This window comes from Chlamydomonas reinhardtii, chromosome 16, assembly GCF_000002595.2.
Source record: "Chlamydomonas reinhardtii strain CC-503 cw92 mt+ chromosome 16, whole genome shotgun sequence".
Taxonomy (NCBI): domain Eukaryota; kingdom Viridiplantae; phylum Chlorophyta; class Chlorophyceae; order Chlamydomonadales; family Chlamydomonadaceae; genus Chlamydomonas; species Chlamydomonas reinhardtii.
In genome coordinates this window covers 4,587,066-4,611,593 of record NC_057019.1, presented here as the reverse complement: position 1 = coordinate 4,611,593, position 24,528 = coordinate 4,587,066, and the positions used below count along the sequence as shown (strand labels likewise).

The 24,528-nt window shown below is 62.4% G+C and overlaps 5 protein-coding genes across 5 annotated transcripts; all 5 read left to right on the top strand.

Annotated features, from left to right (window-relative positions):
- Window positions 1–684: 684 nt before the first annotated feature.
- On the top strand, window positions 685–5,140 carry CHLRE_16g687750v5 (uncharacterized protein). Its single transcript, XM_001691904.2, has 11 exons — window positions 685–1,223; window positions 1,369–1,385; window positions 1,538–1,843; window positions 2,192–2,249; window positions 2,490–2,581; window positions 2,977–3,060; window positions 3,285–3,401; window positions 3,611–3,672; window positions 3,896–4,069; window positions 4,196–4,253; window positions 4,557–5,140. Exons 1-11 carry the CDS (start codon window positions 1,166–1,168, stop codon window positions 4,629–4,631), a joined length of 1,101 nt encoding a protein of 366 aa, XP_001691956.2. The 5' UTR covers window positions 685–1,165; the 3' UTR covers window positions 4,632–5,140.
- Window positions 5,141–6,174: 1,034 nt separating this feature from the next.
- On the top strand, window positions 6,175–14,097 carry CHLRE_16g687800v5 (uncharacterized protein). Its single transcript, XM_043071616.1, has 16 exons — window positions 6,175–6,539; window positions 6,612–6,832; window positions 6,923–7,320; window positions 7,525–7,593; window positions 7,695–7,767; window positions 7,907–7,981; window positions 8,213–8,718; window positions 9,081–9,210; window positions 9,333–9,468; window positions 9,595–9,857; window positions 10,002–11,248; window positions 11,427–11,679; window positions 11,858–11,923; window positions 12,079–12,226; window positions 12,424–12,533; window positions 12,685–14,097. The coding sequence occupies exons 1-16, from the start codon at window positions 6,509–6,511 to the stop codon at window positions 13,027–13,029; spliced, it is 4,071 nt and encodes a 1,356-aa protein (XP_042915896.1). The 5' UTR covers window positions 6,175–6,508; the 3' UTR covers window positions 13,030–14,097.
- A 47-nt stretch (window positions 14,098–14,144) lies between these two features.
- On the top strand, window positions 14,145–18,267 carry CHLRE_16g687850v5 (uncharacterized protein). The gene is made up of 5 exons (XM_043071617.1): window positions 14,145–14,508; window positions 14,883–15,041; window positions 15,278–15,590; window positions 15,797–17,154; window positions 17,443–18,267. The coding sequence occupies exons 1-5, from the start codon at window positions 14,284–14,286 to the stop codon at window positions 17,839–17,841; spliced, it is 2,454 nt and encodes an 817-aa protein (XP_042915895.1). The 5' UTR covers window positions 14,145–14,283; the 3' UTR covers window positions 17,842–18,267.
- Window positions 18,268–19,004: 737 nt separating this feature from the next.
- CHLRE_16g687901v5 (uncharacterized protein) lies at window positions 19,005–20,910 on the top strand. The gene is made up of 2 exons (XM_043071620.1): window positions 19,005–19,408; window positions 19,501–20,910. The coding sequence occupies exons 1-2, from the start codon at window positions 19,152–19,154 to the stop codon at window positions 20,720–20,722; spliced, it is 1,479 nt and encodes a 492-aa protein (XP_042915894.1). The 5' UTR covers window positions 19,005–19,151; the 3' UTR covers window positions 20,723–20,910.
- Window positions 20,911–20,965: 55 nt separating this feature from the next.
- Window positions 20,966–23,783, top strand: CHLRE_16g687900v5 (uncharacterized protein). The gene is made up of 8 exons (XM_043071619.1): window positions 20,966–21,206; window positions 21,441–21,483; window positions 21,637–21,789; window positions 22,108–22,210; window positions 22,535–22,629; window positions 22,813–22,875; window positions 23,058–23,104; window positions 23,246–23,783. The coding sequence occupies exons 1-8, from the start codon at window positions 21,007–21,009 to the stop codon at window positions 23,265–23,267; spliced, it is 726 nt and encodes a 241-aa protein (XP_042915893.1). The 5' UTR covers window positions 20,966–21,006; the 3' UTR covers window positions 23,268–23,783.
- The last annotated feature ends 745 nt before the right edge of the window (window positions 23,784–24,528 follow it).

Here is a 24,528-nt window from a genome sequence, read left to right as displayed (position 1 = left end):
ATGGATCCATTTCAGTGTCGCATTTATAGCGCATGTCACCTCTTGTCGCGCGCCGATACCCACACCGTGGGGAGGGGCAACTCAGCTTCGACCAGGCCATAGTTTGCCCTTGGGGTTGCCCTTGAAGGTGCAGAATTGTACTGCCGGGGCGGTTCGACCGCAGGGGCATCCCGAACTTCTGGTAAGAGGTACCATCTTGAAGGCTTAAGCCTGCTTGACCTTTCTTGCGGCGCCAGGGTTGATGCGTGGGTTGATGGGCCCCAGCGCTCTAGGCACACCAGCAGCGGATGCCATGCGCACATATGGCACCTGTGCTTTCCGCAGTTCCGCACCCGCGAAGCATTCCTGTCCGCACGGCTTCTGCGCCCCAGGTACTTGTACAAAGGCGTAGCGTAACGCCCTTGTATATGACAGCGATCAGGCACGACAGGTGCGTTAACCGCATCTGCACCGTCCCTTCTGAATGTCTGCGTCGTGCAGCGTCGCCATCCTGCTGAGGAGGGCACAAGTGCGTACCGGCAAGTCCTGTTACGTTCCTTGTGCTACGCTGTACCCGAATCATATAGTAGTGCGGGAGCTTGAGGTGAGATTGAAGGACGCCGACGCGAGTCTGAAGCCGTGCCGGTTGATGCACGCCGGTTGATGTAAACTGAGGTTACAAACCTTCCCCCAAAACCTAACCATGCTACAATAAGCACTCACTTCATTCTTTACTGCATATGCTTAGCAATCGATTTACTTGGGAGGACGCCATTCCCATCGTTTCCTGTAGAGGCCAGGCGATGTTTGACGTGTTTTAAATGCTACCGAACATTCTTTTAGCAAGTTTCTTGCTTCTGTCTTTAGCTCTACTTGTCCAGGGTGCACCCAGTGGCATAGGACTGAACGCAGACGTACCCATCCTGGAGGTTCCTCTATCCAGGAGAACATGGGTGTCGCCGGAATGGCAGCAATTCATCGCAACAAACCTTGAACCTGACCTGGAGCCCTGGCGCGCCCGCGCGCCGCTGCGAGCTGCAGATGTTCTGGTTCAGTTTGATGCATACAACCAGGTACTGCTCAGGGTACTCCTCAAACGTGATTGTAGTATGCTATGCTTGGGCCACGAGCACCCGCTACAAGTGCTGACCGCGTGCCGAACTCCTGCTGGCACCATCACGGCGTTATGTATCACGCTTACCCGCGTCGCCGGCGCACCGACCTGGTGGAGCAGTGGTGGAAGTGTAAGTTAGTGGTACGTGTAGAATGCACGGATGCAATCGGGACTGGGTTCAGAAAATGGTGGGCACATGCCGTCCCAGACCCCCTTGACAGCCGATTGCCGCCCGCTTCACCTTGCGTGTGTGAACACCTGCGACGACGACACAGCCTATTCGGTACTGCAGGTAGGTTTCTGGGTGTGCTGCACATCGCAATGTGTGGCGTAGCACTTTGTTCCGCGTTGCATACACGCACCCTGCGGTGCCATGCACCAATTGCGCCATGGGTCCAGCACCCCCACCGCACCCACCCCCACCCCCACCGTGCTTGCCTGCAGCTGGTCCTTATCTACAACAACACCATCTACTGGCCCTCGCGCCCGGACGGACCCAAGCTGACGTGGCCCACCGGCCATTGGGCCAGCCCATACAAATGCGATATGCACGCTGCGCTTGCACCCGCGTTGGCGGCCGGCCGCATTACGCTTCCCAACGCGCTCTTCATATACAACACGGATGACAACATAGTGCGCTTCGGAAAGCGCGCGCGCAACCTCACTGTGCCGTCGCTCAGCATCTCGCGGCTGTCCGGCGGGCCGGAGCTGCAGCCCGAGGGCGAGGACCTGGACATCCTCGTGCCGCAGGTGCGTGCCGGTTGCGGCAGTGCGGCTGGTGTTTTTAGGTGTGATGTGATTGGTCACTGCGGCGACGGTTCCAAGGGTGCGTGGCGAAGCCCCTGGTGGCAAGGGCGGACACGCCGTGGCATAAGGCACGTGCGCTTCACGCGCTCGTGTACGGGCGCCCTGCATACCACATGGCAGGAGTAAGGTGCGGCGCAGCACTGTGGGGCGCAGTGGCGCCGTCCGGTCCAGGTGTGTGGTACATGGCGCGTGAGCGACCTTTGCCATGGTTGGCAGGGTCCCCATACACATGTATCCCAATACCTGAGCGACGCTTGCCGTAAGCGTGTGATGCACCCGTGTTGCCCGCAGATGATGTACACGCTGGACTCCGTGATCAGCTACCCCTGGCACCTCAAAAAGGACATAGGTGCGTCGCGCTGCACTGATCAAAAACTGCCTGCTGTCTTGCAACATCCCCATTTGTACAACGCAGCGGTGTAGGCCAGGGCCAAGGGGGGCCCCGTGGCGTAGGCATGCTGAAGCCGCCAGCCCTTGCCGGCGTGACTCTCGCTCCCTTCCACCATGCATTGTCTACCTTGTTATGGCTGGAACCCTCTACCGTTTCGCGGCTCATCCTCACAAACCCCTCTCCATCTTCCGCCCCCAGCCTTCTTCCGCGGCAAGCCGCACTGCACCGGCCTATGGTCCCAGCGCTACAACTACACGGACGCATGCTCGCGAGCCTACCTGGCCTGGATGGTGCGTGCACGTTTCTGTGTGTGTGCGTGTGTGTCTTAAGAGCACATAGGAAGGAAACACGCGCGCGCGTGTATGTGTGCTACTGGGCAACCAAATGCAAAGAGACCCCCGTGTGTGTGTAGGGAACATAAGGCAGGAAACCCGCAGGGCATTGCATACGATCTTTGCGCACGTGCGCATGCGCTTGAGGTCAGCAAGTGGAGGGTTTGCGTTACGATGAAGCGGGTATGGTGGAAGAGGTTGCAGGCTGCACCGTGGCGAGTGACATGTCTACGACAAGACGGACCTAGAGACCGGCCGGTGGACAAATACGGCATGTACGTCCTGCTGCGCTATGCTGTGGCCCGGCAAGCCTTGCCCACTCAAGTAGCCAACAATACTGCGCCTACCCACAGTCTGCACGGGACGAAGCGGTGGGCAACGCCACAGCTCTTGATGTGGCAATTTACATCCCGTACAACGTCCGGCACCCGAACGGGGTAAGACTGCTCGATACAGCCAGGTCTGCAGGCAAGCGCAGCGCGCGCGCCAATGAGTGATGGTGATGCGCATGTAAGGGCCTCGGAGAGGCAGCCCACGTGCCAGGGTGCCAGGGCTCAACCTCTGCCAAGCAACATGCCTCCAACCCGCATTTCCTCGTCGTGACACATGGAGGCGCTGCGACACCTACCCACCGCCGTGCTTGCCGCCTTGCCCGCCACAGTCCATTCCGCACAACTTCACGTACCCGCTCAAGCACACGGCGCCAATACGGGAGCACGCCAAGTACAAATGGCTGCTGAACCTGGAGGGGATGGTGGCGGCCTTTCGGCTGACGCAGGTGGGCGCGTGGTGTGGCGTTAGGTCACGAGAACCAGGGAAACTCAAAACGTTATGTAGGGCGGCAGTTGCAGCCAGGGTACTTTTGGATGCCTGTTGCTGTTTTCGGTCTTTGCTGCAAACGCCGTACGTGCAGTAGCCAGGGACGCGCTGACCCGTTACCCTTCGCCCTCCGCGCACCCGCAACTGCGCGCCCTGTCATTATTGTAGTTTATGATGCTGAACTCTCTCATCCTGCACCAGAGGACGCACTACATAGAGTACTTCTACAGGTGGGCTGCCGAACAGGAGGACAGACGGTGCACGCGGGCAGGCAGTGTTTTATTTTGTGCTGAGCAGAACACACACGGCGGCAACCTGAAGGCCGCGAGCGCGATGGGCACGTGTCCGAATTTAAATGTCGTGCTTGGAAGCATGCCGCATGTTGGGTTAGTATCATATGCTGCAGAGATCCGGGATCGTGCGCGTGTCACATGTTGTGTTATCCCTACACAGGAGCCTGGAGCCATGGAAGCATTATGTTCCCTTCTGGAATGCCACCGCGCCCGATGGCAAGCTGCTGGGAATGGATGACATTTACAGTGTGCTGGAGTATGTGCGGCGGCTCGACCGGGAGAACCCAGCCGCAATCCAGGCCATCATTGCCAACGCACAAAGTTTTGCTATGAAGTGAGTTAAGGTCCGGGGTAGTTCCTTGGGTTAGTGCCGTGCGAGTTTATGTATGGTGTGGCGCGGAAGTCTCGCGTCTCTAGTGCCAGTCTCGCGTAACGCGCGTGGTCTTTCCTGATATCTCAGGTTCCTGCACACGCCCATGCGGCTGCGCTACTATAAAGCAGCTATTGAGGGCTACAAGGTGAGGGGTATGCGCTTGCTTTCATGCGTGCGTGCGCGACGAGTCGCATTGCATGGTGAGGCATGGTGCACCGGCGCAGGCGCAGGCCCATGAATGGGCGGGCTTGGCACGGCGGCGTGCAAAGCAGTGCCCTAGCTACACGTGCCTTGCACCCTGCATTGTTGTGTGCTGCCACGCACACCCTTGTGCCCGCCGGCTACCCCCTCAGAGCACCTGTCACAATTATAGCCAAGGCGCGAGGGAAATGCTTCTTGGAGTAAGCAAGCTAACAACCATGCGCACACGACCTGCGCCCACCCTCAGGCGCTGTTTCCCGACATGGACAACTTCCTGGAGTCATACGTGGCGGATCTGCGCGCCAAGGGCTGGGCCATCTAGCATGCATGTGCAGCGCACTGCAGGCACTGTGTGTCGGCTATTCCATGTCGCAATTTACGTTCCGAATGTAAGTCCTCGATTACATCTTGAGTCGTTGACGCCTTTGCGGCAGTATAGCGCCCTCATGTTGGCAGAGGGCCAGAGGCTGCGAAAGCAGAGCGGGTGCGGGTGAGTAATTGTGCGTCAGGCGGCATTGATTACCGCTGTCCTTTACCACCGCCATCAGGTCTTGGTTACTCGCCGCAGTATGGTATACACGGTCATTTGACTCTGAGCGCCGATGTTGTTGTTACGATGGCACCCGGCCAAAGCACGATTGGTCGATTGCTGAAGGGCTGGATGCAGGGGAGCAGGGGATTCTCTGGCCGGTTGCTGCAGGGTTGGATGCTTGCAGCAGGAGTAGGAGCAGAGCAGCTGGAGCAGCAGAAGGACGGAACAGGAGCAGGAACGGGAGGAGACAAGTGTTCCCTGGTCACGGGAAAAGGGGCTGAGCCCCTCCACAGTCTGAGGCCGAACAACCTCATCGCCCGGACATAGCCGGGGTCGGTTTCCACAGGCACATAGCCAAACCAGGTGCCTAGCAATCGCGATGCCACAGCAGAGCCAACCGTAGCCAGACGCAGCACACTTGTCAACAGCCGCACTACTTGTCATGCCGCAACGCATGCCCTGCCAGCCTCGCTTCGCTCGGGGGGCTCAGCCCAAAAAGCAGGGCATGCGTGCAGCAGAACCCTGTCCCATCACACATCCACGCGTGCAGCAGAAGCGGAAGCAGATCGGTGACGAACAGGACGGCACGGGACGGGGTGTGCATCACTCCGGCAAACGGGACCCTCTAAGCCGGACATCCGCTCAACGGCTCAAGAACCGCACGGCAGGCGCCCTTATGGCAGACCTCATAACACTTGCAGTAGGAACGTCGTGAGCGCAGCTGGAGACCGGAAACGGCTTGAGAGGCCGGGGCGGCCGGTAACAACCGGCTGAGCGCGTGGCTGAGCGCTACACGGCTGAGCAACCAGCACCCCTGCCCGGTGGCGTTCTTGCGAAACCCCGAACCTGACTAAAGCATGCCGGTCGCCCGTGTACACAGCCCCTCGTGCCTACCATCCGTTACGGTTACCATGTGACTCGCTATACACTGGTCGAGGACAGGCGGGTCGCAGTGGTCAGGTCGGCTGCGTCGGATGGCCTTAGGTAACTAGGTTGGAGACATAGCCGGGCCCCGCTGCGAGCTTGTGGCAGGCAGCCCCCCGCTATTCCCTTGCCGTGCTTGGGTCCGGTTGACGGCAGCACATAGACAGCCGGGCCAACGCAGACGGACATCTGTTCGAGAGTCCCCAGTCGAACACGTCTCTGAGCGCGCCGCGGTGGCCTGGGCAGACCCTGCCTGCCCCATAGCCTTGCGGTCAATGAAGGCAACCTGCATGCAGCGAGCGCCATTGTCAGGCGGCGGTCCACCACATCAGCTTGATTGAAGGCCGCACCCTGGCCTCCGGATGTCAGTCGGAGCCCACCGGTTCGCCCACACTCACACTCTGGACAGCTCGTTTTACTTAGTCCTGGACTTGCAACGCCTCTCGTATGCGGTATCTCCCGCTCACAGTGTTGAACGCCTTGAGAATGGACTTAGCCTCTTGAAACGAGAAGCTAGGATGGCCCTGTGGTCTACCCTTCTTCCACTGCTCCTGGCAGCACTCCTAGGCTTGGCCAGGGGCGACAACGCGGTTGGCAGCGCCTGCGCATCCCCAGCCGGGCCAGCCAATAGCTCTGGCTCGACTGGGACCCGCTGCGAGCTTCAGTACTTGGGAGAATGCCTCAACCGGACGTTGAGCGGGCCGGTGACGCTGCTCGGGACGACGATACAGTCGACCTGGGAAATGCCGGGCGCGTTTATCGAGGTCACGCCAGGTACGCCCGACCTATGGCCCTCTGTCCACAGCAGGGAACCTCAATAGACTCCTGTATCGCTCACGCCCGCAGACGCGCTCGTCACTGCGAGTTGCTTCATATATGACGACGTGGTCTCTGGCTCGCTCGGGCCTCCGGCTCTTAGTACGCTTCTAGACCCTCCATTTATCCAGACCACGACGGGGGAGCCACCTCGGCTCGTTATGCGGGACTTGGAATTCCACATCTCCTGTGACGCCCTCCTTCAGTGGCAGGATTTCCTTTGCGGCGCACGGCTTCCTGGGCCTACAACGGTGAGACCTGTGGTCTGTCCGGTCTAACGACCGGGTTCGCACCGCACTTGCGAGGGGACTCAAAATTGTTATATACCGTCCGTGTTGCAGGTGTCGGGCTCAAGCGCTGTTTTTGAACAGTGGAGCTATAATGGCGCGGTGCTGGAGAGCGTGACCCTCAGCTGCGACCCTGGAGACGCAGTGTTTGTACCCGCTTGCGACCTGCGCACGGTGAAGGACGCTAGCTCCATTCTGCGCGCGGTGCAATCTCTTCAGGATCCAGATTTGCCGCTGGTTCTCGCTCTGGCGGACGACTTGGACTTTGGGAGCTCGGACTGGCCAGATGATGGGGTCCGCATCACTGCTAATGTCACGTTGTCAGCGCTTCTGGGGTCCAACGTGGTCATAAGCTTTGGGCTTAAGACCGTACTGTTTCAGGTGGACTCGCGCACGTCCTCTACTGCCTTCATGGCGCTGCGGGGCTGCGTATTGCTGGACCTGCCCTTGAGGTGGGTTCCAGGCGCCCTTGCAGGCCGTGGGCACGGCACAGTGTATGTCAGTTGCCCAGGACTACATAGTTTGTGACAACGGCTGACAGCTATGCGAGGTGCATGGGCTACGCAAGGCGGGGCAGGGGTGTGCGCATATCATAGGGCCGACTGGGTGTCCGAGCCGCGCACCAACAACTGCTCACGTGTGTTTTGCATGTGTAGCTACCTGCCGCTGGACCACCCGAGGAGAGCGTTTGGCATCCTGTCAACAGGCCTGTGGCCGGTCTACAGGTAAGGGTGCGGCCGAACTTGTGTCACCGCCGCTTCAGCACGTGGACAGAGATGTGCGGTCATGGACTTCACGTTTCACCATTCGCGGTTGTGGTTCGCAGGGAGCAAGTGGCGATGGGGCTCTACAATTGCACTCTGGTGCTTACGAAAGACGAGTTTACTTTTTGGTCCTTTGTAAGTTGCGGGGGCAAGGATGGGGCTCCAGGCGAGTAAGGCGCTCGACAAGCATGCCTGGACTTGCCACACTGCACGGTACCCACCCATGACAAAGCTGTGATTTACCGACGCTATCCTGCTGCCAACGCCCATACAGTGGCTGTCCATTCTGATCTCTCCCATCCCGGCGGTGCGCGACCTGGCTGACTGGAGCCATGCCGCGGGAGTGCAGGTGTGTAGAGGGTGCGCGGCTTCACGTATGTGTAGCGACGTCAGAATGTTTGGATTGTTTGCTGGATCCTTTCCACTCCACACCCTACCCATCCTTTTGTGCGGCGACTGTACACCAAAAAGGCGCGCGCGCTCAGTATCCCACGCTGCGTACCGCAGTGCTTGCCGGCGCCCTCATCGCTGGCGCTTCTCATCTTTACCACCCACTGCATTTCCTTCCCTTGTGTCGCAGCTGGACCCGTCGGGCACAGACTACATCCAGCTGGCCAGCTACTACGGCCGCTACACGACGCTGGTGAACGTGCGCTACGAGATCTCGGGCGACGACCTGCAGACGGCGCAGCGCAACAACATCCTGCAGATCACCGGCAACGCGCAGGTGCCGCCGACCGTGGTGTTCCAGGTCCGTGACAGCGACGACCTGTTCACCGCCATGACCGAGTCGTCGCCGGCCTCGGCGAAGCAGTACGGGCAGTACATCATCCTGGTGGAGAACATCACCATGGCCAACGCCACCACCTGGCCCTCCGCCGGCGTGCCGGTGCGCTACCCCACCGTCATCACCACCTGGCCCTCCGCCTACGCGCTGTTCGACACGTACGGGGCCATCGACTCGTTCAGCGCGCTGGCAAGCGTGGCCATCAAGAACACGGTGCTCCTGAACCTGGCGTACGGCCCGGATGGCGCGGAATTCAACAGCATGGTCTCTGGGCTGTGGATGTTCAACGTGTCCGACTGGTGAGTGGCATGTGTGCGTGCGTGTATGTGTGTGTGTGTGTGTGCGCGTGCGTGCGTGCGTGCGTGCTGTGGGAATACTGGAATGGGGGGAAGGTGTTAAGCTGGATTGGGGGCTGGGTAGCAGAGGTGGTCGGGGCTTCAGGCCGTGGTCCGTTCCAGCCTGCGCTGGCTGTTGTTTGGTTTGTGTGGTAACAGCAGCACGAGACGGCGCGGGGCTGCGAATGGCAAGTTTGGCAGCAAAATCAGGAACGGTGGAGCAAAGTGGATTCTTAGGCAGTGTTTGGATGGCCCATGCGTGCCTGTTCACTCGGATTGTCCCCCCACCCGCCAAACGGAGCTTCACCATGACGTGCCCCTTACAGGCGTACGTTGGACGCGCAGCGGCTGTCCCTGGTGAATGTGGCCCTGGTGGTGCCGCAGCAGGAGGTGGACGTGTATTGGGCCGCCACACTAGGCCAAGTCGGGCCGAACCCTTGGATATCCGCCTATAAGGTGCGCCTTTACCAGATTAGAGTATTTTTTATGTGTATTTTATTTGGCCCAACAGAACTGGGAAACATCGCCGATCTGACGGGCCGCGCGCTCCTGCGCCGCCTGCATGCCATTGCTTGCAGATTAACACCTACGACAACAGCAAGCGGACGTGGATATACTTCTCGTCCCTGTCAACACTGCGCTTCACCGCGCAAAATGTCAATATCACCAGCGCGGTGCCGAAAGCGTTCGATATGATCCCCATCACCCTGCCAAGTGCGTCACGCCGCGCTGGCGGCAGCATTGCTTTGCCGGGTTTCCGCTCTCACCTGCTGCTACGCATGCTTACATCCTCTAGCTGAGCCCGTCGTACTGAACACGGGATCCCCTCACGTCATGTAGGTGGCGGCTCGGCGCCTCCGCTGCCCAACGCTCCCTCCGGGGGCACGGACCGCCGCGAGGTACTGCTGTTCGCACTGTTGGCCATCACGCTGCCCACCGCGTTGGGTGCCGCGATTGTGACCTACTTAGTCGTGAGGCGCCGCCGGCTGAGCGCCATGTGCAGCCGCGCATCGGCCCAGGCGGACGGCAAGGACCTGGACGACGAAGCCGACTGGGAGACGAACCTGGGGGCCGAGGAGGGCGGCCGTAGGGGACGGCGACAGGTGCGTTGCGTGCTGCGGGCGCGTCAATGGGCTGCACGGCTTGCTTAAGAAGGGAAAGGGTTGGCAAGCCTTTTGAGGATTATCGCATGTGTTGCTGCAAGTACCGCATGTGTTGCTGACGTGACCTACTGGCACCTTGTACAGGAGCCGACGTGCTGCCTGTACTTACCGCTACGGCGCTCCAAGTACGTCAACCCGCTGTACGCCGACCCCGGCGAGGCCTCGCCGGCGGTGGTGCTGACGGGCGTGCTGGGCCCCACAGCGCGCGCCCGCGCCGCGCTGCAGGACGCCGCAGCCAGCGGGCTGCTCCCGCGTGCGTCGGCCGCCGCTGTGGGCTCGTCGGCCGTTGTGCTGGGCATGGAGACGCCGGCGGCGCTGCTCAGCACGGAGTCGGCGAGCGTCACTGACATGAGCACGGCGGCCCTGTCGCCGTTCATGGGGCAGGGCTACGGCAGCGTTGACGGGGGCGCGCGCATGCCCTCCACCGAGGGCGTGGCACTGGTGGCGGAAGAGCAGGACACGCGTGCAGCCGCGGAGACTGGGCACACGGCCCACGCGAGCACTGCGGCGGCGGAGGCTTCGCTCCCGCAGTCGGAGCAGGAGGACGGCGGGGGCCTGGCGTCCACCAGCCCGGGGCGCGAGCGGCAAGCGAGGGAGCCGCCGGGACAGGAGCGGCGGTCGCATGCGCTCAGCAGCATGAGCCCGTCGTCCTCGGGGCTCAAGCTGGCGGTGGCTGCCTGCGCTGCCGCAGCGGGCGCAAGCTTTGGGCGCAGCGCGACCAATTCGGCGGCGCGTTCACCAGCTGCAGGGTCGTCAGTAAGCGGCGGGTTACAAGGGTCGGACGCGGCGGAGGCGCGTACCAGACTGCGCCGCATCGAAGACGCGCTAGGTTGCGCGCTGGCGTCATCGACAGCATCGCCGTCGGCAGCAGCAGCGACGGCGATGGCCTCGCAGCTGCTGCTGTCGGCGACTCCGTCCGAGGAGCAGCAGCACGTAGCCATAGAGCGGCGGCTCAGCCGCCTCAACGCCTCCACCTTGCCCGCCAGTGCCTCGCCCGGCGCCGCCGGCAGCGGCAGCCAACAGCCCAGCGGCGCGTTGCAGGTGCATGCGCCGGGCGGCCTGCCGTCGGGCCGGCAGGCGGCGCGGCGGTCGGGCTCGGGCGGCATGGCGTCTCAGGACCAGCGGCTGCTGGAGATGCAGCGGCTGGACCGGGTGCAGCGGGAGATCGGCGACCGGCACCTGGAGGTGCACCACAGCCTGGGCTGGGGCGGCTGCGGCGTGGTGTACCGCGGCACCTGGAAGGGGCTGCCGGTGGCGGTGAAGACGGTGCTGGTACAGGGTGACAGCCCGCAGAGCCGCCAATTCCTGTTGGAGGCAGCCATATCGGCAAGGTGTGTGCAGGGCCGTGGGCCAGAAGGCAGAGCGAAAGGCGAAGCAGGGCAGTGAAAGGGGGGTGCGACACGGTGTATGCCGCGTTGCGAGTTCTGTTGCTGCTGTTTGTCTTGTGTTTGCCAGGCTGACCAAGGAGCGTGCATGCCCCCCTGTCGTTTTTTCCTTCCGCCCCCGCAGCCTGCAACATGCCAACATTGTGACCACCTACCTGTACGAGCTGCGGCCGCTGGACGAGGTGGACGGCGGCCTCGGGAACCTGGACCTCCGCCTGCGTGCGCCCGACAGCGCAGACGACGCCACCACGAACAGCAGCATCAGTGCTGCCATCGCCAGCGGCGCGGGCGGCATGGCCAGCGGCGGTCTGGGCGGGGTGCGCGGCGGCCGCATGAGCTGCTGGAAGCTGTACATCGTGCAGGAGTTCTGCGAGCTGGTGCGTGTGTGGGCGCGTGTGTGGGCGCGCCGTTGCGTTAGATATTTCTGTGCTGGTGAATGGGTGGCCCCTCAGCGGTGGGCGGGCCAGCATCTCGACACCCCTGGGTTTGGTTGCATCTGACGACGGTGATGGCTGAACATGGCTGTGCCTGCCGTCTTCTTGCTGCGACCTGCAGGGCACGCTCAAAGCGGCCGTGGACCAGGGCTACTTCAAAGGCACCCGTGGCGGCCTGCCCAACATGGTAAGCATTTGCCAAAAGGAAGTCGCCGTTGCAAGCCAGGCTCTACTTAGGCAGCTGCCGTAATGACGTTGCGGAACCTGTGCAAAGCTCGTCGCAGCTCTCCACCAGGATCCTTCTGTCCTCACCTGCCTCTCCCTGCCCCGCGCCCGCCGCAGCCGTTCCTGCTCACCATCGCGCTGGACGTGGCGGTGGGACTGCAGCACGTGCACTCCAAGGGCGTGGTGCACGGCGACGTGACCGCTAGCAATGTGCTGCTTCAGGCGCTGCCTAGCCGCCCGCAGGGCTGTGTGGCCAAGGTTGCGGGTGAGTGCCGCACGCGTCAGTGATGTGCGCCACGCTTGCGAAGCGTCAGAGCAGATGCACCTGTCCGCGCGGGTGGTCATCGACATCGCGCCGTGGCGTGCCAGCATGTGGCTTCGCTAGCTCCCCGCGCGCCTCCCGCCCATCCTGACGCCCCTTCTCTTGACTCGTGCACGCTGTTCCTGCCGCCGCTGCTGCAGACTTCGGGCTTAGCGTGCGGCTCGAGCCGGGCCAGTCGCAGATACAGAACCTGTACGGCGGCACGCCTCACTACATGGCGCCGGAGCGTTCGCGCGGCTGTTTGTCCAAGGTAAGGATTGCGCCGCCGCCAAGGCGTGGGGTCCAGTCAGAAATCTCTGTAGCAACGCGGTGGAGGAATGCTTGCGCCTCCTTATGGCCACAACTTGCGTGTGCATGCTCCTGCCCACGAGCTGCCCCATGCAACCCCCTCGCCCTTGCAGCGCTCCGACATCTACTCGCTGGGCGTGTGCCTGCACGAGATGTACTGTGGCACGCCCGCCTGGCGCCGCAACCCCGGCAATGGCAACGGCCGCTACGGCGCCACCGACAACAGCTGGGGACACAGCAGCGCCGCCAGCGGCGACGGCGGCGGCGCCATGGACGGCGGCGGCGGCGGGCACGCCATAGCCGCCGGCCACGGCGCTGACGTGTTCAGCTTCCCTCGCAACTGCCCGTCCGAGTACGCAGCGCTGGTGGTGTCGTGTCTGGAGGCGGATCCGTCCATGCGCCCCGGCGCTAGCGAGGTGGTGGAGGCGCTGCAGCGCATGATTCGGCGATACGGGTGAGAGGCGAAAGGCGGCTGGGCGGAGCAGGCTTGAGAGGGCCGGAAGAGGTGGCGGAGGAGCGGGCAGGAGCGCGTGGCAGCGGACGGCTTGCGTGATTGGCAGGCTATCTGGTGCGAGCTCACAGGGACATGGCACGGTGGTGTGCACGGGCTGGACAGGTTTTTTCTTCCGGGAGGGGAGGGCTCAGCCCTTTTCCTGCCTCCCTCAGGCAGCCACCTCCTTGTTCTTCCTGGCAAAACGTTGGAAATGGTCTTCTTTCATTGATGTTTCTCGACATGTGCTGCACATGTATGCGTGGTCTACCTGAGCATTGCTACCGTGTTCAGATGGGATGCTGTTTGAGGCGATGGTGCTGACTTGTATTTCACCGTCCACCGGTTGTGAAGGTGAGGCGGATAACTAACTTCGGTGCGTGTTGGCTGACTGACTGTGAACTGAGAACATTGCTGCATACCACGCACGCCTCAAGCTTCAGGCCCTTCTCAGACCGACACGTCACTAGTGACAGGGTATAGGTGTCTTGATACCGCACCGGTGACGTGTTGTGTTTGAGGGCGGGCTCTGCGGCCTAGTTTTGGCGGCGTATGCTATGCACCCTAGCGCCTGTCCTGGTCGGAGGGTACACGGCACGGGTACTGTTGACCTGTACTTCGCTGGAAGCACGCACTGGCGGTGACATCGCTGAGCAGAGTAGGGTCGGCATTGTTTACACTTGTGAAGTTTGGGGGCCCAATGAACTCGTTTATTATCTTAACCGCGATTGGTCGGAAGGGGGAGCAAGACTGCTGTCCAAACGGATTGAGGAGGCTGATGTGGGCGAGCGGTTTAGCGAATGAATGTGGGCGGACACCACAGCTAATGATGGTGCGTGGGCGGCCAGGTGGAACGGCTTGAGTTCTGTGCGTGTTGAGGCACTACCGGCTGAGGTTGGGCCAGGCCATCTTGGGTGGCGGGATGCCTCGCATGATAAGCTTCAACATCCCCAGCAACAACATGGAAACTCGCACACATCGGAGCCATCAACATTTAAATATTATTATGATGGAACGCCTGTAACTCCGAGCCTGACTCCGAGCATGTCGATACTATTTCCTAGATAATGTGAAAGCCGCGACCTGAGCACAGGTGCGGCGACGAACAAACAAAATATTAGCTCTGCTAAAGCTAGAGCGCCCAGCGTCTTGTCGTGACGAGACATACGGAGTCGGTGTGACCAAACTAGGTATCAGTGCATTCTGTGCAGCGAGCGGCAGCATGGCCAGCACAGATAATGCGCCAGAGTTGCCGGCAGAGGTCCTTCGCCAGCACTTGGTGCCGATGCTGGTCGCGCTTGCGCCGCATGCGCTGCGGAGCTACCGCCGCGCCTCTCGCAGTGCCTGCGGCGACGCAGCACTGTGGGTGAGCGGCATCCGGCGCCTCCCTGGAACCCACCCGCTGCCGCCTGACTTAGGCAGGCGCTTTCCAAAGCTCATACGCCTGGTGAGTGGGTGCCGTGCTGCCGCCTGCTTGCAGCCTCTGTACTGCAAGACACGCCTAGGGCCACCCATGCCATGAGCCGCGACCGGCAGTCCTTAACAACAACAGGGCAGCGCCAGCTCCAATGCGCCCTTGCCTCACGCGCGTCCATGTGTCGCCGAGGCACGGTGGTGACTGTGAACTCCCGGACGACGCAGTGGCACCGCGAGGACCTTACCGGCTGCGGTGCCCCGTGTCCGCGTGCGAACGTTGGCAAATGCGGACCGAGGACCGCCCGAACGCATGCTCCCAGCATCCAGACATCGGGCCGCGGCATGACCCTGTTCCTGCCTCTCCCGCGGCCTCACCCCCACACGCTTCCCTTGCCGCCAATGCAGGATCTGTCCGGGGACTCGGCTCTGCTGGGTGGCCTATCGCTGTTCCGGGCGTTGCAGTCGGTGGGCGGCACCCTACTGTCTCTGGACCTTGGGGGCTGCAGCGGCCTGCCGGCGTCCTTCGTGGCCAGGCAGCTGCCGGAGGCCTGCCCCAAGTTGCAGGTGGGCTGCTGCGCGCAAACTTAAGAGGCGCAGTGCCGGTGCCGTGTAGGGTGGCGCCAAGTGACAAAGTGAGGCCGGTTGGGGTACGGTGCCATGAGCCCACCACGAAGGGCAGGCGTCCCAGGGCCCGGCTCCAACGCGAGGCGCCGTGCCGCCGTCTCCCAAACGCTACCACGTGGCGGCAGCTTTATGCGTATACCATTTATTAGCTTCTTCCACCTGCACTTCCCCAACAGCACCTGGCGCTGAGCTGCTGCTGCTCTGCGTCGCCCGAGGCGGAGGCGGACGTCTTCCGAGCCCTGGCGGAGGCGCCCCACCTGCCCTCAACCCTTACCTCCCTGGAGCTGCGCTGCGGCCCCGCCTTCCAACCAGAGTTGAGCCACCTAGCCGGCCTGCCGTCCATACGGCGGCTGCGGATCCACGGCTGCCGTACAATTGACGACGAGGCGGCGCGGCAGCTGCCGCGTCTGCTGCCGGGGCTGCGGGAGCTGCACATCGGGGAGCAGGCCAGTCGCCGAGGGCGACACATTAAGGGCGACGGGCTTGCAGGTGAGCATGCGGGTGTCGGTTGATGTGGTGGTTGGGATGGGAGTCGGGGCTTGTGCTGTACGTGCGTTGTGCGGGTACATGCCGGCAAGGCGGCGCCAAACAGTACACACAAATCAGCAGCGCCGCAGTGACGGGGCGACCACCCTGTCGTGACGCTGCTCGATTCCCGCTTCAACACTTGCAATGCCTGGCCTGCGACTCCGCAGCTCTGGCCAGCTGCAGCGAGCTGCGCAGTCTATCGCTCAGCTGCACGGAGCCGGAGCCGCGGCGCCTGGCGGCGGCACTGGCGGCGCTCACGCAGCTGACGGATCTGGATCTGTCGGGATGCGACCCCGTGATCCTGGATTCTATCGGGATGCTGCATCCGTTGGCAGCGGCAGGCGCGTATGGCGGCAGCGGAGGCGGGGCCCTGGCTGCTCTGGCCCTTCCCGCAGCCTACACATGTGACCAGCTGGTCCGTGGGCTGCCACAATTGCTCACTGCTTCCGCCGCAGCCACTGCAGCGGCATTCGCATTAACAGGGGCAGGTGCCGCGGGAACTACGCACGACGCTGGGCTGCGACGACTGCGATTGCAGGCGTCGACGGCGCTGCCTGTGCAGGTGGCGGCGCCGCTGCTCGCGCTGGCGGGGCTTCACGAGCTGCGCCTGTCGCACTGCGGCTTGCCGCCGGCTTTGCCGCCGCCAGCTCTTGCGGCGGCGGCGGCGGCGTTGTCATCTCTGACCAGCCTTCAGTTGATGCAAGAGGGCGGGTCGGATGAAGGCGGTATGATGCTGGCGGATGAAGGCAACGATGCCGCGGCGGAGGGCGGGGTACGGCACGCTCAGCCAGTGGAGGGCGCGTCGCGAAGCGGCTGGAGCTGGTACGAGCTGGTGCCTAGCTGGGGCTCCCTGCAGCGGTTGGAGATCACGGGCGCGTCCAGTCTGACAGACGAGCACCTGTTCGAGATGGGCTGTTCGCTGCCATGCCTGACCCACTTCGCGCTAAGTCGCAGCGGTGGCGTCAGCGGCGCTGGCGGGCGCGGCTTCGCCTCCTGGCCCAGCGGCTGCCGCCGCCTGTCCTCGGTCTCCCTGTACGACTGCGCAGGCATCGGTGACGAGGCCCTGGGCCACATTGCCGTACTGCCTTCGCTCACGTGCCTGGCCCTGGCGCACCTGCCGTACGTGGGGCCGCACGGCGTACGGCAGTTGGCAGCGGGCGCGACCCGGCTGGCCGTGCTAACCGTCGAGCGGTTGGCGGGCGCGCCGGCGCCAGCGCTGGCGGCGCTGTGGCGGCTGCCGGCGCTTGAGTCGCTGAGCCTGCGCATGTGTGAGGTGACCAACCTGTCGCTGCAGTTGGCGCTGGAGCCGCAGACAGCCGCCACTGGAGCGGCGGCGGCGGCGGCGGCGGCGGTTTCAACGGTGGCGCCGGCAACGGCGGCTGGGCGCGATGGCACGGTGGCGGCAGTCACGAGAGGCGTAGGGAACGTAAGCCTGGCGGAGGCAGTGGAGGCGGCGGAGCAGCAAGAGGAAGGGGTGGCGTCGCTGCCGGCGCCGGCGGCGCGGCTGAGTCACCTGGACCTGCAGGTGGTGGGGCTGGTCACCATGTTTTGCACGTTAGTCCGGCGGCTGCACGGAGCGTCCAAGAATCCGTGCCACCCGCCCGCCGGCCGACTAGCCCACTGCCTACTCGCGCTTTGCATTGCGCGAGCACCAACACGCCCTGCCGCCTCGCAACGCAGCTCTTGCCGCGTACCGTGTCATACTGCCTACTGCCTCAAACCGCGTGATGATGCGGATGCTTGCACATGCACATCGTCATGCCCACACCACGCCATGCCAAACAGCCCCATGCCGCGCCATGCGTGTGCACAGGGCACGCTGGTTACCACCTCCGGACTGCGGGCGCTGGGCCGTGCCGCCGGCCTGACGCACCTCAACCTATCCCATTGCCTGGACGTCAACGACGGCATTGTGGAGCTGCTGCTGGCGGGCGGCCGTGGCAGGAGCGGCGGAAATGCAAACGGAGACGAGGGCAGGGGCGGAGGTGGCATCGCCAATTCGGGGGCCGGGGGCTCAGGCAGGAGTGGTGCGGCAGGGGAAAGTGGTGACAGCGGGGGCGGCCTTGGCGCTGGAGGAGCTAGCGGGGCGCTGCCGCTGCTGCCGAGTCTGGTGTTGTTGGAGGTGAGGGGCTGCAGCGTTTCAGAGGCGGCGCTGGCACGGCTGGCCGCGGCGGGGATCGCCGTAAACACAGGCTTTGGAGCCTGGCGGTGAGGTGCCGCGCCACAAGACACGCAGCTTGTACCTTCCCTGTCTACAGCCGCTAACTGAGCTCTTGCCATCGCCGATGGGAAGTCGCGATTGCGCGCGGCAGGAACTGGGGCTATCGCCTGGGCCAACTTGTTACGTGGCTTTCGCGGTGCGCAGGATACCTGAGACACCGGCACTCGTGTCTCAGGGCCACAGTATGTGGCGCAAGAACTACTTGGATAGCGGCATGTGAGCAGGAAGGCGGCTAGTGCTTTGACGTGGTGGCAGGCTGAGGCACACGGGGGGAGGGGGAGGGGGGGTGCCGGTAATCTGCCATATGCGCTGACCGGCATTGAGCGGGCGCATTGACGCACTGGTCACGGCAGGAGGTGAGGAGGCAACGCAGAAGTGCACCCCTAAGGCAATGCGACGGTGTAATTGCTCTGTGCGTGTTCGCTGAGGGGGACGGGGGACGGCAACAGGGGTGGCTGGGTGCATCGTGCAGCACCGTGCCTCCAGGCCCCACATGCCGCCCTTGTGTTTGCATGCACTATGTGCAGCGCCGCTACGCATGCGGATATTGGGAAGGGACAAGGCTTGATGATGGGCTGGTCAGGGGCGACGGACGCAGTTGGTGGACCAGCAGTGGCACGTCGCTCGCACGCACAGGACCCAGGGGCCCGAGGTCACAGACAGCAAGCGGCGGAACAGCAGTCTTCACGGGGGGCTGTGAGGCACATTTTATACTGTACCTGTGCATTTTAGGTACTCAGCGGTCGCAGCCTAAACAGCGTAAGCAGCTCGCGAATCGCCGTGCTTGCCGAGCTCCCAGCACCTTCAACGCCCTGTACCTTTGGCGTTGCAGGGCCTCTACCTATGTTACATACATGCTATGATTGTTTTGCTGGGAATTGATTATGCGCGGATTATGCGCGTGCCCAGGGACCGCACACGGGCGAATGGTATTGAAGCTTAGTGGAGCCCTTGAGCCATCACCCACCCTCAGGCCCCACCCTCACCCACCCTCACCCACCCTCACCCGCCATCACCCACCCTCACCCACCCTCACCCACCCTCACCCACCCTCACCCACCCTCACCCACCCTCACCCACCCTCACCCACCCTCACCCACCCTCACCCAGACGCAAAAAAAGCTCGGATCACACCACAGGCCTCGAACTGCCTCGAACTGCCTCGAACTGCCACAAACTGCCTCGAACTGCCTCGAACTGCCACAAATTCCTGGGCTGATGAAGGCTGCCATGAATCCTGCCATAATACAGCTTTGATATCAGGTTACAGCAATTTTCCTATCAGCTGGAGACCCACAACTATGACATACCTCGACCCACTGACGCTGGGCCGCATAGCCGCCAATGCCCAGAATGCGACCGCGCGCGAGGTGCTCCTGGCCTGCGGTGTCCAGATGCTGGTGGCACTGCTGCTGGGCCTATTGCGTGGCAGGCTATGGCGCGTGCCACCGATGCCCTCGCCGCCGCTGCAGCAGCAAGCTCTGCTACGCACCGCGGAGGCGTTGCTACAGCACCCGGTCCACTGCCACTGCTTCCGCCGCAAGGCACATGATAAGCGGTGAGTGCTGTATGATGAGTGCATGCTGCTTGCGCTCGCGGCCAGATAGATTTGCCCTGACCCCGCTCTTCGCTCCTCGCTTGCTTGGACAGGGCTTCAATCTCCCTGGCGAGCTTCCGCATGGCCGTGGATGGTGAGACTGACGCCTCGCTGTCTCTGACCGATGGCGACTTGGCGGCCGTGCGAGAGTTGCTCAGCGAGCTGGATCTTCACATCGAGCGGGTGCGTGGGTCACAGCAGGTGGTGCTCGACGCCTTTATGTGGTTCACAAACCCCGGCGGCAACCATGAGTGGCACACCGACGGCGTGCGGTCAGCGCCCAGCAGCTACGAGCAGCAGCTGCGTGTCACCATCCCCCTGGTTGGTCGATATGACGTGCTGTTTCGCTGTCCAGTGGGCCAGCACGTGGGGCTGTCGACCAGCCCTGACGCGGGCGGTTATGCAATGGACATGGTTGCTTCAGGCGCACATGCTGCAACGTGCCTCATCGACGGCAGCAGTATCAGCATGCATCTCCAGCATTGCGTGGCCCCTGTGCAGCAGCTCACCTGCTGTGTTATAGTTGACTATGCTGGTCCGGTGGGGCCATGTTCCACCAGTAACCAGCTTCAGCCGCTGGTACCCACGCCGCTGGTACCCACGCCGCTGTTGCCCATGCCGCTGGTGCCCGCTGAGGTTAGTATGGTCTCACTCCCCCTGTCCCTGGCCTCAGCACCTGACCGTTATCAGTGGCTGGCCCTTATATGGGCAACCATGTACAAAGCAGTCTGTGCAGACGACGCTTTGGGCGGTGGGCCACACTATGCAACTCTAGCGCAGCATATGTCGGTGAAGGCCAGCTGTATGTACAAGCTGCAGCAGGCGTGGGCGGCGCACAACAGCGGGCAGCAGCTGAGCCCGCAGCAGCAGCAGCTGCTGGAGAGCGACCTGTCTTACCAGCTGCAGCAGGCGGCGGCGGCCCAGCATCCAACCCAGGAGCAGCGGCAGCTGTTGCAGCAACAATCTGCGTGGGCCAGCAAGGGTGGCACAGAAGCACGTGACCGCCGCAATGCTGCCCGGGACCCGGACGCCGGTGCCCAGGTGCTGGTGGCACTGCAGCAGGCCTGGCACCGGGTGGCTGACCAGCAGCCGGTCGGCCGTCGGGTCTTCACCGAGGATCAGGCGCGGCTGCTGAAGGCTGCCTACAGCGAATGGAGCAGCTTGGAGGGCCGGTCGATACCATTGAACCATGTGTGGAGCAACGCCGTGGCTCAGCTGACTGGTGTGGATCTTCTGCGCCTCTTTAGCTGGAGACGCAAAAATGGATTCCCATAAGGTAGGGGAGGGGGAGGGGGAGGGGGAGGGGCGGGGCGGACAAATAGGTCAGCAAATGGATGAACATGATCGCAAATTGATAATCAATACCTGATCATACTGGCACCTTGTATGGACAAACGAAAATTGCTGAGGCCCACTTGGTGCGAAGTACGGCGTACCGAGATGGCGAGAGATCTGCCGACCGGAGAGGCACATTGGCTTGCGCCGAGCCGAGTTCACTTTGCTCAAGCTCCTTACCTTGCTGCTTGCGCCGACCTAGGTTGTAAAAACACCTAAACACCATGGCCCTGTCGATGATTGCCCAGCGCCGGGCCGGCGCTTTCTCGGCTCGCCAGGCCCCTCGCGCTGTCCGCGCCCAGGCTGCCGTCCGCCCCGTGTGGTTCCCCGGCAACCCTCCCCCGGCTCACCTGGATGGCTCTCTGGCCGGTGATTACGGCTTCGACCCCCTGTTCCTGGGCCAGGAGCCGCAGACCCTGAAGTGGTGAGCGACATCGTTGATTACCTGGGCGCCAGGGCCCGAATAGCCGCGACGTGGAGCTGGGCGCTTAGATCTCCATGGTTCCAGTGCTTACATGTTGGATTCGCCGCGGTTGGGCGCGATCGTCCTTTCTTGGGAGGGGGTCGATTGACAATCGGGGACGTAGGAAGTGCGCAAGTGAGGGATCAGGCACTCGTCCCGGGGCTGACGCGCGCTTATTTTGCTTCCATGTTGTAGGTACGTCCAGGCTGAGCTGGTGCACGGCCGCTTCGCCATGCTGGTGAGCGAATGCAAGCGCGAGAGCTGGCAAGGAATGTGACCGCGCTATGGCTCGGCGCTATCTTTCAAGCAGCGGGATGTCTGAATCTGAGTCTCGGGGTTTAATGGATTGCGGGGACGGAGTGCTCACCTGTTTCCTTCTCGGTGGATACAGGGCGCTGCTGGCATCATCCTCACCTCCATTGGTGCCAAGGTTGGCCTGGGCTTCCCTGAGTGGTACGATGCCGGCAAGGTGGTCGTGGAGAAGAACAACATCGACTTCCCCACCCTGATGGTCATCCAGTTCTACCTGATGGGCTGGGCTGAGGTGAGCAGCTGCGTGGATGGGGGTGCGTGGATGGGGGTGCTGGCATGGCGTCTGCGTCTCTGGAGCTGGCTCTGGCCAAGGATCTCTACCAGGGTCGGGGGCCGGCGTGTGGAGTGGAGAAGGCAAAATACACGTCCGGTGCCTTGGACGCGGATGTGGGCATCCTTCATCCCCGATTTGAATCCGCATACGGCCAGCGGAGTGGCCCTGTGCCTCTGTCCCAGATGGTGTTACGCATTGGTGCAAGATGAGAGTCCTAACTTCATGGATGCCGATCTCTAAGCCGTGTCGTTCTGCTCACCTTCCTGTCTGGCGCAGACCAAGCGCTGGTACGACTTCAAGAACCCCGGCAGCCAGGCCGACGGCTCGTTCCTGGGCTTCACCGAGGAGTTCAAGGGCCTGGAGAACGGCTACCCCGGCGGTGAGCAGCAGCAGCAGCGGTGGCGCCAGCAGCGGCGGCTGGGGAAGCGGCAGCTTGGGGCGGGGTCGGCGGACTGGAGCGCCAGGGACGCAAGGGAGATCGCCGTTGCAGAATGGCAGCAGGAGCAGCACCGGAGGCAGCGGCGGCGAAATCGTTGAGGGCAGCGAGAGCACGGGCTGCTGTTTGCCGAACAGCTGCAGATCTGGTCCAGTGGGATGATGCGCCGGCGCGCACGGCGCGCATATGCCGCCTAGCGGATGGCCACCGCAAAGTGATTTCCTATCCAGGGTTTACTTATGATTCTGCTCATCCACGTGCTTGCAGGCCGCTTCTTCGACCCCATGGGCCTGTCCCGCGGCGACGCTGCTAAGTACCAGGAGTACAAGCAGAAGGAGGTCAAGAACGGCCGCCTGGCCATGGTAAGGAAGCGTCGGCAACGCGGTCCCGGGCAAACTTGCGATGTGGGAAGGGGCTGCCGATCACGTAAGGAAGGGCTATAGATTTGGCAGTCTGATCTGGGGCAGTCTTCGTCTCATGACGAGGCTCGACGTTCGGAACGCAGTGCGGACCGCTCATGCATCGTGTTGTTTCGTGTCGCGCAGATTGCCTGCCTGGGCTTCGCTGCCCAGTACGCCGCCACCGGCAAGGGCCCCCTCGACAACCTGGTGGGTCGTGGGGAAGGTTCCATGGACCTGGCTGTTTGGAGCCACATGCCCATCCGTTGGTGACGTGAAGATGTCAAGTTGCCGTAAACGCGGAACGAAACGGGCGTGGTGGGGAACGCGGTACGGATGGCTGCTAGTCGTGAGTGCTGACTTTGTGGCTCTGTCCTGCTTTTGCCCTGTAGGCTGACCACCTGGCTGACCCCAACCACGTCAACTTCGCCACCAACGGGTAAGCCGACTTGCCTTCCGGTGCATTGTCTGCGGGTTTTTTACGTTGAATTTAGAAGGGCGTGCACTGATGTATGGGTACGGTATTGTTATGCAATCCCTGGCTGTTGACTGTTTCCCTCGCATTTTCCTCTGCCTTCAGCGTGTCGATCCCCATCGCCTAAGCGCCTCTCTCTTGAGTTGAGTGGAGCGTGCCACGTTGGAGCTGTCACGTCCGCCTCCGCGCCGGAGCTTCTGCACCTGGCAACGAGGAGCATGTGTCGGCGAACGGGCGCAGCTGTTCAGAGCTTTTGGCTGGGCATGTAGCGTGTGCAGTCGGGAGCAGGCATCGTTTGGGGCCATCGCGGCTGCCGAGCCGTCTGCCATGCCCCGAGGGCAACAGACGCTGCAGCCGTGTGGAGTTTTGTACCGGGTATAAATGTGTGTTGTAGTGGGCTGTGGGGTAGCGCCACAAGACGCTAGGGAGGAGTGTTGAGGCCGAGGGGGCTACACGCTCTCGCGTAGCAGCCGACTCGAGAGAAGATCAATCTGACTGACTTCAAATGACTAACATGGCACCTGTGTGGTGTCAAACTATCTTGTACCGAAGCGGCACGCCGCTGAGGAGTTTTTGTGCGTGACGCCCCTGCGTTCCCACGGAACGCAGCGGATCCGCACCTTTCCTGTAAACTACCATGGGAACCGGTCACGGTACCTCGTAGCGCCTGTGTGCGCCGCAGGCTTCAGGCGGAGGAGTCAACATGCGGACCAAACATATTGGGGGACAAGATAGGCCTCAAGGCCATCACGCCACATTGGTGCAACGCCTCGGAAACTTCCTCCCAACTAGTGCGCGGCCACAGCTCCCCTACCGAACGTCGCAGCACCTATCCTCACCATCAGCAACGCTTCCTCACCTCCGGTTGTGTTGTTGGCGTGTTGCACCGCATTCGGCCTGCCCGCCACAATTGTCGTACACATTCGGGCCCCTCTTCTGCTTTGCTTCGCCTTGTTCTTGCCCCTGTTTGTCACACTGTCGCCCGGCCATTGTTTTGCTGCACGCCGTTGCATTACGCTAGTGCTCGTCTACACAGCTCATCCGTGGACGCCGGTCGACTGCCTGCAGGTGCGCATCGGCTATGCTATCCGCGCGGTGTGGCGTCGCATTGAGTCTGTGTGGTGCTATCGCCTTGGCCGGGCGCCCGGAGCGTGAGGAATGCGCGTCAGCAAAACATCGACACAACCTGCCAGCTACCGTCGGTACAGTAACAGCGCGCGAACAACGCACCAATGCCTTGTCCCTTCTTGCTACGCATTTATGTGGGCACGGGTGGGAGCCACACACATCGGGACTACGCTTTCCTGCCCCTTGCCATGTTCCATCACGCCACATTGGTGCAAAAATACAAGACCGAAGGCTTCGAAACTTACTCGGCCCCACCAAGC

Excerpts from the sequence above, each read along its gene's own strand:
- CHLRE_16g687850v5 (XM_043071617.1), top strand. The coding sequence starts at position 14,284 with ATGGCCAGCACAGATAATGCGCCAGAGTTGCCGGCAGAGGTCCTTCGC. Across the intron at positions 15,042-15,277 it reads AGGCCTGCCCCAAGTTGCAG|CACCTGGCGCTGAGCTGCTG; the intron begins GTGGGCTGCTGC and ends CTTCCCCAACAG. Across the intron at positions 17,155-17,442 it reads TGAGTCACCTGGACCTGCAG|GGCACGCTGGTTACCACCTC; the intron begins GTGGTGGGGCTG and ends GCGTGTGCACAG.
- CHLRE_16g687750v5 (XM_001691904.2), top strand. The coding sequence starts at position 1,166 with ATGTATCACGCTTACCCGCGTCGCCGGCGCACCGACCTGGTGGAGCAG. Across the intron at positions 3,061-3,284 it reads ACGTCCGGCACCCGAACGGG|TCCATTCCGCACAACTTCAC; the intron begins GTAAGACTGCTC and ends TGCCCGCCACAG. Across the intron at positions 3,402-3,610 it reads CGGCCTTTCGGCTGACGCAG|TTTATGATGCTGAACTCTCT; the intron begins GTGGGCGCGTGG and ends TCATTATTGTAG.
- CHLRE_16g687901v5 (XM_043071620.1), top strand. The coding sequence starts at position 19,152 with ATGACATACCTCGACCCACTGACGCTGGGCCGCATAGCCGCCAATGCC. Across the intron at positions 19,409-19,500 it reads CGCAAGGCACATGATAAGCG|GGCTTCAATCTCCCTGGCGA; the intron begins GTGAGTGCTGTA and ends TTGCTTGGACAG.
- CHLRE_16g687900v5 (XM_043071619.1), top strand. The coding sequence starts at position 21,007 with ATGGCCCTGTCGATGATTGCCCAGCGCCGGGCCGGCGCTTTCTCGGCT. Across the intron at positions 22,211-22,534 it reads GGAGAACGGCTACCCCGGCG|GCCGCTTCTTCGACCCCATG; the intron begins GTGAGCAGCAGC and ends ACGTGCTTGCAG. Across the intron at positions 22,630-22,812 it reads AGAACGGCCGCCTGGCCATG|ATTGCCTGCCTGGGCTTCGC; the intron begins GTAAGGAAGCGT and ends CGTGTCGCGCAG.
- CHLRE_16g687800v5 (XM_043071616.1), top strand. The coding sequence starts at position 6,509 with ATGCCGGGCGCGTTTATCGAGGTCACGCCAG. Across the intron at positions 7,594-7,694 it reads GGCCTGTGGCCGGTCTACAG|GGAGCAAGTGGCGATGGGGC; the intron begins GTAAGGGTGCGG and ends TGTGGTTCGCAG. Across the intron at positions 11,680-11,857 it reads TGCAGGAGTTCTGCGAGCTG|GGCACGCTCAAAGCGGCCGT; the intron begins GTGCGTGTGTGG and ends TGCGACCTGCAG.